The sequence below is a fragment of the Osmerus eperlanus genome, chromosome 6 (assembly GCF_963692335.1).
Source record: "Osmerus eperlanus chromosome 6, fOsmEpe2.1, whole genome shotgun sequence".
In the NCBI taxonomy this organism is placed as follows: Eukaryota; Metazoa; Chordata; class Actinopteri; order Osmeriformes; family Osmeridae; genus Osmerus; species Osmerus eperlanus.
The window spans coordinates 9,957,763-9,970,603 of record NC_085023.1 but is presented as its reverse complement, the minus strand read 5'-3'; the positions used below and the strand labels follow the sequence as shown (position 1 = coordinate 9,970,603).

The 12,841-nt window shown below is 44.5% G+C and overlaps 1 protein-coding gene across 5 annotated transcripts in view; it reads right to left on the bottom strand.

The window, feature by feature from the left end:
* Positions 1–12,841, bottom strand: part of LOC134022115 (serine/threonine-protein kinase MARK1-like) — a 25,448-nt gene extending 12,607 nt beyond the window's left edge. For 4 of the 5 annotated variants that reach the window (XM_062463365.1, XM_062463367.1, XM_062463366.1 and 1 more), the window contains exons 1-3: positions 12,428–12,841; positions 6,396–6,596; positions 2,516–2,569 (exon numbers count right to left, since the gene is read on the bottom strand). In XM_062463365.1, the coding sequence (XP_062319349.1) occupies positions 2,516–2,569; positions 6,396–6,596; positions 12,428–12,478 (306 nt within the window). In that variant the 5' untranslated portion in view covers positions 12,479–12,841. Of the gene's footprint in view, positions 1–2,515; positions 2,570–2,693; positions 2,825–6,395; positions 6,597–12,427 lie in introns of those variants that run through there. The other variant, XM_062463368.1, reaches the window with a different exon arrangement.

Genomic DNA, 12,841 nt, shown 5'->3' with positions numbered 1-12,841 from the left:
TTATCATGTGCATGTGGGTGTGAGTGTCTCATTGCCTTGTGCTCTGGCTGTGCCCACAGAGCCAGATGGTGTGCCCACTAGCCTGGCTCTGGACGCCTGCAAAAAGAGAGATCAGTGGCATTTTGATATGAAAGAAAATTCAACAGTACAGGGTGTGAGAGAGACCCAACAAAACTGCATCAGACCAGACCAGACCCAAAGCACAGCAAGTGGTGAGCTGATCTGAAAGCATAACGATCAAATTCTGCCCCTCCTAGTACAGGCCAGGGCCTCGGCCCTTTACTCGCTCTGTCCTCCCAGCAGCTCTGTCCTCACAGCAGCTCTGTCCTGGCAGAGGAAGGAAGCTACTGAAATGTCACCACTGGAAGCCATCTCTTGCCATGGTCACCTCTCACCACTAACCATTCAACCCAGAGTCAAAGGAAAGACTTGTCTGTGGGAATTAAGTCAATGCCAACCTGCCCGCCCCCCAACCACACACACACACACTCGGGAACATACACAAGCATACCCAAACACACATTCAAACACTCAGATTTGTCACCTCAATCCTCCAGTGTAAACAACAGCTTAATACTACTATGGGATGCATACAACAGCTCTAAGCAAGGTCCAATGTCAGGGTGACCACCCGAAGCATATAGAGGGCTTAAGAGAGGATAAAATGCCCATGAGTCAATAAAAGGCTCGATAAAGGGGAAGGAGACGAGAGCAGCCTTTAATGCCCAGAGTCTGCATTGCAGATGATGCGTCTGTCTGTCTAGGGAAAGGGCCTTAGAGAGGGACCAAAGGCCTGGAGGGAGGGGTCTACGAAATAGGGCGGACGGACGGACAGACAGACACAGACAGACAGACAGAGACAGACAGACACACAAATACGAACACACACTTACAGTAAACTTGCATACATTCTTGACAAAAGCAGCCGTGCGAGAGCCATACAGTCTGACCCCTACTCGAACAAAGCTACGGTCAACATCAGAGGGCAGGATGAATAATTAATGCCAGGGCCGCAATCTGTTCTCTCGCTCATGAAAAAATGAACCAAAAAAAGCACCAGTCTGTAGTGAGTCTGTTACCACACCAACCGACAGCACCATTATGGATCATAAATAGATAAGATCACAGCTGCCTCTCATGGTTCTTAAAATACTGCCAAACCATCCGCAATAACAGAAAATTGGAATCATACAATTATACTGTCAGAAAAAGCTTAAACAAACCAGGAAGAACATGACCGACCCAACAACTCATCTTCACACATCAATAGTAAGAGACAATGAAATAAAAGGCCTCCATTGCACTGGAGGTGCAAACATTTCGGCACATGCAAGTGCTTCTTTGCTAGAACACCCAAATTAGATTATTAATACTAATTTGAATATATTATTCGGTAATGGTTTATGCCTATTCTGGTTCTGTGTGTTTGTATGTGTTAAGCACTACTTATGGAGGTGCCGGTGCTTGTTTTCACAGCTTTGAGGAAACCATGGTAATTCTCTGAGTCATACCTGCCGTTCACACTCAGCCAACCATCCAATTAACCCCCTGTTTGATTACCTTGCTGCTCTCTCTCCCCCCATTGAGTGGAGTGACACTCATTGAGCACTTTCCTCTCTCCCCAGTTCACATCAATGTGACAGGGCAGCCATTTTGAGAAGGTAATGGTTGTTATTATTCTGTCATTAAGCCTGGCCCTGCACCACAGACCTGCTGCATCAATGTTCTCCCACTCCATTGAGTCAGTTACAGGATGGGAGGAAACAGATAGGGGAGGGGGAGAGAAGGAGAGAGGGTAATAGGGAGAGGGGGAATGAAAGAGAGAGAGATATATATATAGAGAGCAACACTACCCACATGTTGAGGCTAAAACAGACAAACTTTGTTAGATGTTCTAACTATCAACCTCCTCGATAGCTGAGAGGACAAACACAAAGAATGTCTTGTTTCATCCTCTCAGAAGTGCAGTTTGTATTCAAGGACCCGTATGCAGGACCTACATTTGAATTATTTCTCATCTTGCCAGTGTGTGTGTGTGTGTGTGTGTGTGTGCATGCATGCGAGCGCAAGTGTACAGCATGTGCAAGCAAGTGAATACGTAAGAGTGAAATGTGTGTAAGGGATGTTGCATGTCTGTGTACAAGTTTGTCTTCAGCAGAGCAATCTGGACTTGGGTTCAGTATTTAAAAACAAGTCTAACCTTTTCTGTCGGGTAACTACCACAGAAACTAGGAGTAATTGACAGTCAGATGGAGGTAGATTTAGAGGAATAAACCCACAAGATTAACCACCTGTGTGCCTGAGTGTGATACATTCTGCTAAACATCATATTCAGAGATCTAAAACAGACAGTTGTTGACAAACTGTACCCCGAAGATGGCAAAGCAAGTCTAATGGACCTGAAACTTGCTAACAAGCAAAAGCCAGACTCCCTAATAAAAGCTGCACCTGAGTAGTGTTACAGTCTGGACATACGGTAGTTTCTTTTCCTTAGTGTTTTTCCATCATGTCTTACCTTCTGTAGACTTGTGGGGTTTAACTGGGTTTTGTCAATGATCTTCACAGCCACCTGAGATAGAAAGAAAGTAGATGACAAGTCAGATGATGTTACAGTACAATGTTTTTTGTTCTTGTTTTTGGTCTACAAAGTGTGCTTAGTGCATGTATAAGACACTACATCAATTAATGGACACCATTTCTCTGTTCTGCAGTTGGAAAGTCGTTTTAGTTCCAGGAGAATGTCAAAGTGAGATTCCTTCATCTTGGCGTCGTGACACAGCTTTGATGCAAAACACAAACAAAGCTAAGGAAACTAGGAGGAGAACTACAGGGGGGGGGGGGGGGGGGGAGAAGAGAGAGAGAAAAAAAAAGTTTTTTAACAAGGATGCATAAATACAGTATCTTTCACTCGGTAAAGACAGCAGATTGTGGGGACAAACTATAGTGTGGGTTCCTGTGTGCCGCAGACTAAGGGTGGGTTGATGACTATTGGCATGCTGCCTTGGTCTATCTGGCCTATGGTCTGAGCTCATCCATCTAAATCATCATTGTACAAGTCCTGTTTGTGAACCTGTTTCTCTCACACATTACAGTCCCTTTCCCTACACAGATATACATGATTACCTTCGTCAAGTTCCAATCGCTCCCTCCTAACTCTTACTTATTCTTCATGAGGGAAAAATGTACAAATAAAAACGAGGTGTCGGATCTGTTTGAACGGTATGGTTTGCAGTAGTTTGAGTTATGGCAGAGAGCTGTTAGAATTAGACATCTTGTTTATGTTCTCAGGAGGATAGCAAGCAACACAAAAAATCTCTCAACAATTGTCTTGAAAGTAAGAAAAAAGGCCAACTTCAATGCATGTACAGGCGTTAGCTTTATTCGCTTTAGAAGTCCTTCAAGACTCAGCAGACACACTGGTGTGCTTCACTGGAGGAGGGGCCTTGGCTCCTGGCCAAGTCTCCCGAATCAGAGAAGTGCTGAGTCATCACTATGGCAACGCTTGAATAGATGTAGTCGGCGTTCTGCGACTAGATCAGGGTTTCCCCTGAAAAAATCTGCAAGCAATGCCACATGCAGAGCTGCTGATCACTCACATCTACACGAAGGCATAAATATGGTTCGGGTTACAGAGAGAACAACCAGGGGGAAAGAGACAGAAAGGACTCCTCTCTCTCTCTCTCTCTCTCTCTCTCTCTCTCTCTCTCATTGGAGATGTCAGAGGAGGAAGAGACAAAGAAGAGAGAGAGAGAGAGAGAGAGAGAGAGAGAGAGAGAGAGAGCCAGAGAGCCAGACAGAGAGCAGCTAGCAGAGGGCGGCTGTGGAGAGACAGGCAGAGTGCAGGTGGTGTCTATTTCCAGGCTGTCTTAGGTGGGCAGGTGCACAGACAGACATCACCCCCCCTCGCCCCCGTTTCCTCCTGACAGGGACGGCGCTGGAGGATGGCCTTATGTACACACTGTGTGTATGTAAGTGGGTGTATGTCTTGGCGTTCTGCCCCCTTGAAAAGTCATTCTGTTTCTCTTTACTCAAGCTTTATTTGTATCTTGATAGCTGGCTGTCTCTAAAATGTTATATGTGGATAGGATCCGATGCAACTCTCAAGTGCACACACACAAACGCATACAGGAGACACACACCAACACACTCTTATACACCAGCACATGAACACACCAGCACACACCAACGCACGCACACACTAACGCACGCACACACCAACGCACGCACACACGCACACACACTGAGGTGGCTAATGGGTCTGCTGGGTTGGAGGGTGAATTATTCAGCCGCGCTGTGACAGAAGGGAAATGTGCATCACTGTTAATTATTCAGTCCCCTCGTAACACATGGTCCATATGCTCAAGGCCCTATGCCGGTCGTGCAGGCACAAACAGACACATGGGAAGGACAGCGACAGAAGTGCAAGGTGAGTCACTGTATCGTTCCGTGTGGTGTGGTGCCTTCCTTCCTGCATTATCCTCATCCCTCTCTTAGGGGTGCACAGGGAGGGGACTGTGACTGGGCTGGGTTAATGTACAGGCCAGCAATGAGAACATATATCAACAGTTGACCAACATTGACCTACTGCCTCTGAAGTTTACATGATATACTTGCATTAAAAAACTACAAACACTTTCTTTTGATTGGGTCTCAAAAGAAAGGAAATCCAAATGACTGCCACATCCCCTCCCAACTCCACCAACGCACAAACAAGGTGTTCAGTGATTAATATTATGTTTGAACTGTACCGCAGACCAACATATGTACAGTGGTGTGGGAGTTTGTTCATCAGTAGTAATTGGTCATTTACATTTCCTGTCTTTTGACAAAATATAGTAAGTGTGTATAGACAGAACAGTCTGCCTCGCTCTGCTCCATGCATGTGCATCTGGATGAATCCATAAGAGCTCTCTTCTGTACAGAGCTGTGGATAGCTTCTAAGGCCATTAGCATTAGCACACACTTCTAACTCAGTGTTTCCCCTACCATTATATTAGGGGGGCGCCCCGCCCCCCCCCCCCCCCAACGGCCCCCCCCCGCCCCCCCTGGAAGTTGAAGTTAATAAAAAAATACAAAATAAAAGATTTCATTTTTGTTAAATATATAGCGCCAGATCACAAAATAAGTCATTTAAGGTTACCTTTTCTATAAAACAGGTCTATAGCTTGCTCTTTTATTAAACAAACTAAATGGCCTTATGTTATTTATCTTATTTACACGACGGCATGTCATTTCTGTTTCTACAAATGCATAAATGTACATGGTCGGGTGACCATGTCTCTACATGGTCGCCCCCCCACCCCACCCCGCCCGCCATCGCCCCCCCCCCCTCCAAATCTGTAAACCTAAGGGAAACACTGTAACTTGTTTCCTTTTTATCTCCAAAAATTACATTAAAGGAAAATGTACTGATATTTACAAAGACAAGAAACAGACATGAACAACTAAAATGACTATGTCTATCTGTTCATGATCTTTCTATTTACTTTCTGAGCACCTGGCATATGCTCTCTAGTCTAAGTTGGTGCAGTACCCTGGGAGATGTCTATGCTGGAGCGAGTCCTGCTGAGTGAAGCAGTGAGCAGATCTCAGGTCACCTCTCCCTCACTGAGGAAACAGGATCTTTAATTACGAACGCCCTGACTCCGGCTGTCCATCACCCTGTCAGGTCACTGCTATGTGTGTGTGTATGTGTGTGCGTGTGTGAAAGAGAGAGAGAGAGAGAGAGAGAGAGAGAGAGAGAGAGAGAGAGAGAGAGAGAGAGAGAGAGAGAGAGAGAGAGGGAGAGAGAGAGAGAGGGGGAGGGAGGGAGAGAAAGAGAGAGAGAGCGTGTGCATGTATGTGTGTATGTGTGAGATAGAGAGAGACAGTTAGAGAGAGACACCGGCAGAAAGGGAAATAGATCGATATATAGATAGATAAGACCATTCTGCATGACCTCAGCAGATCACTACTGTGTCACGGCAAGAGGTCTGTCTATCGAGGACAGGGAAGGTTAGCCTCAGCTCTATTCAGGGAGGTCATTGGAACTTGACCTTACTAAGATGCCTACTCAGGCATACTGTATCGGTTGTGCGAGTAGTTGAAAGACCAAAAAGGATGCCAACTGTGAGTGACAGGAGACAAAAGCATTATCTACAAATCAGTAGGCTACCTCCTACAAACAGACTACTTAACTTTATTTTGTTTCTAGCGGATGAACAAGCCAACTAATTTAAAAGAAATTAAAGCAACACAGCAAGATCACAGTTACGTGTGTGGACACTTTCTCTAACATTAATAAATTAAACTATACTTTATCTGATAGATAAGGCATCCATCAATCAACATTTGCTATTGTTCTCTCTAGTTGGGCACCTACTCTCAAATGCTTAAATGACATCTTTCTTTCTCACCTCTCGTCCGGTCAGGATATGTCGAGCAAGCTTGACCTTGGCAAAGTTACCCTTGCCGATGGTCTTGAGAAGGCGGTAGTTGCCAATGTGGGGCTGCTCCTCGGTGGAAGTGAGGGAGCTACGGCAGCGCGCAAGGCTGTGGCGGCTAGCCGACTTGGCTGGAGGAGCAGGTGGGTCTGTGAATCCATCCACCGACGAGTGCTGGAAGAATGACATGTGGATATCAGTAACATCCTGAGACACAAGCTTTTAGCCTCCATATACACAGGCCGGATTCAGGTTTCCACTGAATTTCTGTCACAGGTTTGCAAAAGCTAACAGTAGTTAGGGAGATTGGTTTGAGAAGGTTGTGCCAGTGTGCCAAACGCTTCTCTGTGCAATCAGAGATGACGGCGTTAAGTCACTTAACGCTGGAGAGGTGATCTGATTCCAGTGACCCACAGTCTTTGGGTGTGTGTGTGTATTGTAGGGCTGCACGATTATGTCCAAAATGATCGCGATTATTTTGATCAATATTGAGATCACGATTAATTATCACGATTATTTGTTGATTTTAACCAAAACTAATTTTATTGTCACATAGGCTAATTATAACTGCTTTCACATCCATATACGTATTGTGCTACATTCCTGCTAATTTACAAATATGTGCATCAAAATAAAATAGGCCCTCTTATTCACCAAAATTCAGTGCATCTCCTTAAAGAATAAACAAAAATAAAGAAAGAATACAGTAAAGAAAATGTAGCAAAACTTCAACAGGGCACTATTTTCCATTTTACACTGTGTAAATATATTTTAGGAAGCAAAAAAAAAATATTATACTATGAACGGAATGACGCATTTTAAATATCGCTCGATCACGCTAAATCGTGAAAATCAATTAATTGTGCAGCCCTAGTGTGTTGCCTTCCTTGTTCAATACATTACAACTTTACCAACTGTACAGCCCTTGCTCAGACCTGAAATGCTGCTTTTATGGGCAAAGTACTACAATGTGCACCAACAGATTTAACCAACGCCTTGATTATAATATAAAATTATATATAATGATTTAGCATTGTATAATGCACATATTGCTTGATAGGGATGGACCCCCTTTTTAGGAGAACTATAGGCCACTGCTCTTCCCATGCCTTCTCCTAGGCAACAGCTGTGGATCTCACTCCAGGTCAAAAAATACCACGATCCTCTGCTTCTGTGTACCACACCCATTCCGAGAATAAACCCCACGGTCTGGTTACCCAGGTACACCTGCTCCCATTTCACCACGGAAACACTACACCATGCTAGGCGTAGACTACGTCATCTGAGCTAGCCTACAGTACATCTCTCTTGGAAGTCGCTTTGGATAAAAGCGTCTGCTAAATGAATACATGTAAATGTAAATCCAGAGAGAGGGCAAACCACATAGGCAAACACAGGCATTCCATAGTGTGTGTGTGTGCAATAGCAGCATTGATTCCAGTTTAATACCATTACACTATGTCTTACAAACCCAGCACTAAAGGTATAGAAGTTGGCCTGTGTCCCTGTGAGATTGAGCAGCTGTGTTGTCTTTATCTAAAGCTTGTAGATGTCTCGACTTAAGTGGCTTTGCTGCTTTTCATCAGCTTTGCACAGATCTATTCTAGGGTTATTTCCTCCTCAGCCACTCACTTTCTCTGTCTGTCTCTCTTACACACACACACACACACACACACAAACACACACAAACAAACAAACGCAAACATACGCAAACACACACTACACTGACACACTCATCTCCAGGTATCCTACATGAATGATAAGCTGGACCTAAAGGTGATTTAAAGAGTTCCGGCTTGAGTTACATGTACAGTCAGTACAATTATTAACAGTATTCCAGAAATACTTATATATATATTTTTAAACAATACCAAAAACACAGGCATACAGAATGCTATAGAACCAACTTTGATAACAAGAGGTTGAGCATTTCTCTTTCCGCACTAAAAGCATCTCATCTCTTAAGAGTACCAAGCAGTTATGCAATACTGTTAGTCAGCTAGCAGCCCTTGAGGCAATGTGCTTGTGGAGATTAAGATAGCTGTCTAAGCACACTGTGATGCTAAGCTAGCCGCTTAGGCAACTGTCAATGTTGCTAAGCTAGCTATTCACTTCAAACACTGTAACAGTGGTCGAGCAGTCTAAAGCCAAGCCCCAGTCAGAATATCTTTTACCAGTGAGAAACTGTCTATGATGATATGATTAGATGTTATTATTCTGCATTGCTGTGTTGAGTGGTTAAGAGATTGAGGTCTGAGAGCACAAAGGATGACTTTACAAATATACCAGGAGAGGAAATCATCAGTCTAGTTATTTATAAGATGTAGCATAGACATATTGATAAATGTATCCTAAAGAATATGTTTGCATTTAGAATAATGCATTTAATTCAAGTAAATTACAGAGAGTAAGAGTTTCTCGAATCTGATTTAGAGTCACATAAAGAAGAAGGATTCCTCTGGTTTAAATGAAGGGCTTCATTCCCCATTGTTTGCAGAACACTACTAAAGCATCATGTATGATATATGCCCACTTTTCAATAACATTAAGGGAGAGGGGAATTGTCAAATGTCAAATTGAGTGAACATAACTTAAATAAATATATAATGCTTTATTGAGTCTTTTGTGAAAATCAAAAGCTTTAACATCACGTGTTAAAGTGATGCGTGACACATGTGTGTCCAAGGGTGACCACTCGTTGACTTAACCACTATTTTGCTAAGCACTACTTATTTAGACTGGGCTGCTGTGTTGGCATTACCTCTTCACCATGAAGTACGTAGTCCTGGGGGGAAACTATTAGCAGTGACAAAGATAAACAGTTTTTTCTATCTGTCACCAAGCAGTTTGTTAGCCTAGTTACCTGACCACCAGGCTAGTTGGTTACATTTAAGCAACTATTCTTATTAGCTGATTAGATTTTATTTACCACAAGGAATATAACACATGAATTATGGCTGCCAAGGATGCTTGTGCCAGTTTGACTGAGAATAAGCCTACGTTTCCAGTAAGGCTCTGCTCTTGCAGGAATATGCAGGCAGGAACATGCAGTAATAACGGTATGTGTGTGCTGCCTATCTGGGGCCGGGGACAAGTCCACCTACCGATGGACTCTCAGGGCTCTTGCAACCACTGTGCAATTTTCCCCAGAAATAGTGGTGTAGAATAGCGTGCCAAGTTTGCCTGTCCAAACTGGATCCTAACATGGAGGCTTCCACCACAGACCTCATTGCTTCTGCAGTTACCACCATGCAGTAACGGTGTGAGAAGAAGAAAAGAGGGGGAGGCGCTCCAACTCTACCTAGGAAATAACCCACCAGGGCTCCCCCATTACCGCGCCAGAACATTGCTTAGGCAGTGGCATGCAGAGTCCCCCTGCCTTCAAGACCCCCAGGTACCCAGGTCCCTGAGGGCCAGGGTCAACATAGGCCCAAAACCCCCCAGAGTTTTTGAGCCAGGAAGCCTTTTTCCCATAGGGTGAGCGAGAGACATCCCACAGCCTTTAATCCTACCCTGCCAAGGAAGAAGCAGCAGCAGGCAACCTGATGGTACAGTATGCCATCACTGCTGTGATGATGCCATCACTGCTGAAGAGGCAGGAACAACCCCATGGGGGGCAGGTTCTATCTCCTGATCCCTATCCTCACTTGAGCCTGTTCCAGAGTGCCAGTTCAAGGGCACCTCTGTGCTGCGTTTGTCCTGCTGGACCCTGGACGCTGGCAGCATCATGGTGACCTTACATTATATAATGTTGCTTGATTTCTGGCGAGGTTGTGCAACGCGCCTGGTGGAGGACCTTTCAATGGGTGTGATTATGGTCAGGAAGGTGATCACAACTAATGTGTTGCATGAGGCTGGGGCACCACTCACAAGCTAGGGGTGTGAATGTGAGATGGGGACCCAATCTCTTTTCCATGCACATAAACTGCTTAGAACTCCATGATGTTTTTCTGGCTATGAGCCATGTTCTCCTTTTTCACAATGTCCTGGTCAGAACAGACAATCCGGCTGTGGTCAACAAGAAATTGGGGCTGCATTACCAACATTTACACATGCAAACTGATAGTGTGGAGCGGTGTACATTTTTTGTCACTGAGAGCTACTCATGTTACCAGTATATTGAATCTTGGGGTGGGCAGGGGGAATCCTCTGTATGTGGAATGGAAACTTCCATAGGTAGTCAATCAGGTATGGAAGCACTTCAGCGATCAAGTCGTGGATCTTTATGCTTCGACCTTCAGTCTCAGGCACGATGGAAAATACTCCACCTTCATCTGGACAGAGTAGCTCTTTGGGCTTGGCCTGTGAGAGGTTGAACATGGATACTGTTGGACTCCAAGAGTGCTCTAGCCAGTAGGCTTTTCAGTGTGTTAGAACTCCATGTACAAGTGTGACAGATGTGGTCACGCCACCGTTAGAGGTACACATGGCTGATCTTTTAAGACGGCTGTGCCATTAACCTTTGTATCTTCCAAACAGGACAGTGATATCCATGCCTTTCCAGTACATTCTTCAAGCACACGTTTTGCTCTGATGATGCTTAGGTTTTGCTACGGCCTAACCCCATTTTTGTCACTAAGGTAATTTGCTCATTGGGTGCGTTTCCCTTGATTTTACAGCATTTTATCCAGCATCATTTTCATCCTTGGAACAACAATGGTTGCATAGGCTACTCTATGCCTGTGCTTTGTGTGCTTATGAGTACAGGGAGTCTGATCAACTGTGTTTGTCTTGGGCGGCACCTCACAGGGGTTAAGGTCAAGCAAAACCTTTTTCACTGGATAGTGGGAGCAATTGCTTTGGTTTACGCTAGTAAGGGTCTCAGTACCTCCGCTGGTCTTTGAGTGCATTCCCCCCTGTGGAATGGCTGTCTTGGCCATGTGTGGCAGATTGGCCTCATACCTTTTTGAGGTTCTATAAGCTTACTGTCACTACACCATCTTTGGTTAGTAAGGTTCCGTTCTCTGATTACTAAAGTATCTTACCAGATAACTCCCTTCATCTTTCTCTTTAGAAACAGTTGTTATAGATAGTTGGAGAGAGACAGGAAAGCAGGGGAAAAGATAGGGAAAGACATGCATGAAATAACCCAATCTGGTATTGAACCGGGGCCCCTACGTTATGGCCTTTGCCTTAGTGGTTTGCACACTACCAAGTGAGCCTCCTGGATGCTCCAAGATCACCAACCCTGCATGAAGCTTCTGAGGGCTATGCAGGCACACCTTGTATGTTGCCAGAGAACTGGGTTACAGCCCTGATCAAAAGTCATTCATTCTCTTCATATGTAATTTCAGCAGCATGCCCACTAGATATCACCCCTGAGGGTCAGGCAGGCTCAGACCAAAATACAACAGTAAAGCAAGCATTAACCAGCTCAAATCAAGACAGAATAGCATAGAATAGTGTTGCTTCATGTACATTTTATAAATGTACGTTTTATATTGCATACAGCATATAATCAAGTGCATCGTTCTAATTGCATTTCGGTTGTTAGAACCAAGGAACGGTCTATTTATCAGGCACAGTGCAACAAATAATTCTTAAGTGCAACATCATAAACAATTCGTGGGTGCAGACTGTCTGGTTAAAAGACAGTGCTTCAACAGGACCTCAAATACAACATTCTGAAGGGCAGGTTTCGCAGGTAGCCTCCCAGAAGTACACACTAAATATGAACACCCTACTACAACATAAGAATAGGCTACATTGCGATGCAACCTCTGCCCGTTTCCTTGCCTTCTGTGTCTTAGAGCAATCATACCTAATGCGTAGGCTATATAGGCTAGTAAAGCCTTCGTGTCCCAAAAACTACAATTATTATAAGGTAGGTCCAATTTCCTAACGATCGTGCGATACCTACCTAAATGACAACTTATCAAAGGTGTTCTCTAGCCGACAGGTTTGGTAAACGTCCAAGCTTCATTGTCAGTTAGTTTCGTTTACAATGAACAATACAATGCATGACCACTTCTGCATTATAACGTTTATCGATATGATTTACTTACATTCTCTGTGTCACGTTCATTCACTGTCGGTAACGGCGTCCTTGTCGACATCGTGTGCTGTTTAGGCCGCTTAGCGATGCAGCAGACTGGGCAGGGCAGTGGCGGTTCGATCCGATACGGAGAGCGGTGTCTCAACCTCTACATCCCCGATACCGTTCTTACCCTTGCTGCAAACATGAATAACAGTCCTTCTACCACAACATCACGTTATGCGCACAGCCCGGTGGTGCTATATACAATTAATCTACTCGTGGCGAGCAGGTGTACTTCCTCCGTCGATAGACAGGACTGAAAGGGAAAGTGCACTGGAAGGAAAGAGAGACACTGTAGCCTATAGGCCAGGGATGAGTAGGACGCGAATGCGGTGAAACGGGCGTATCAACCTGCCGCTGCGCAGCAGCTTCAACCTCTGCA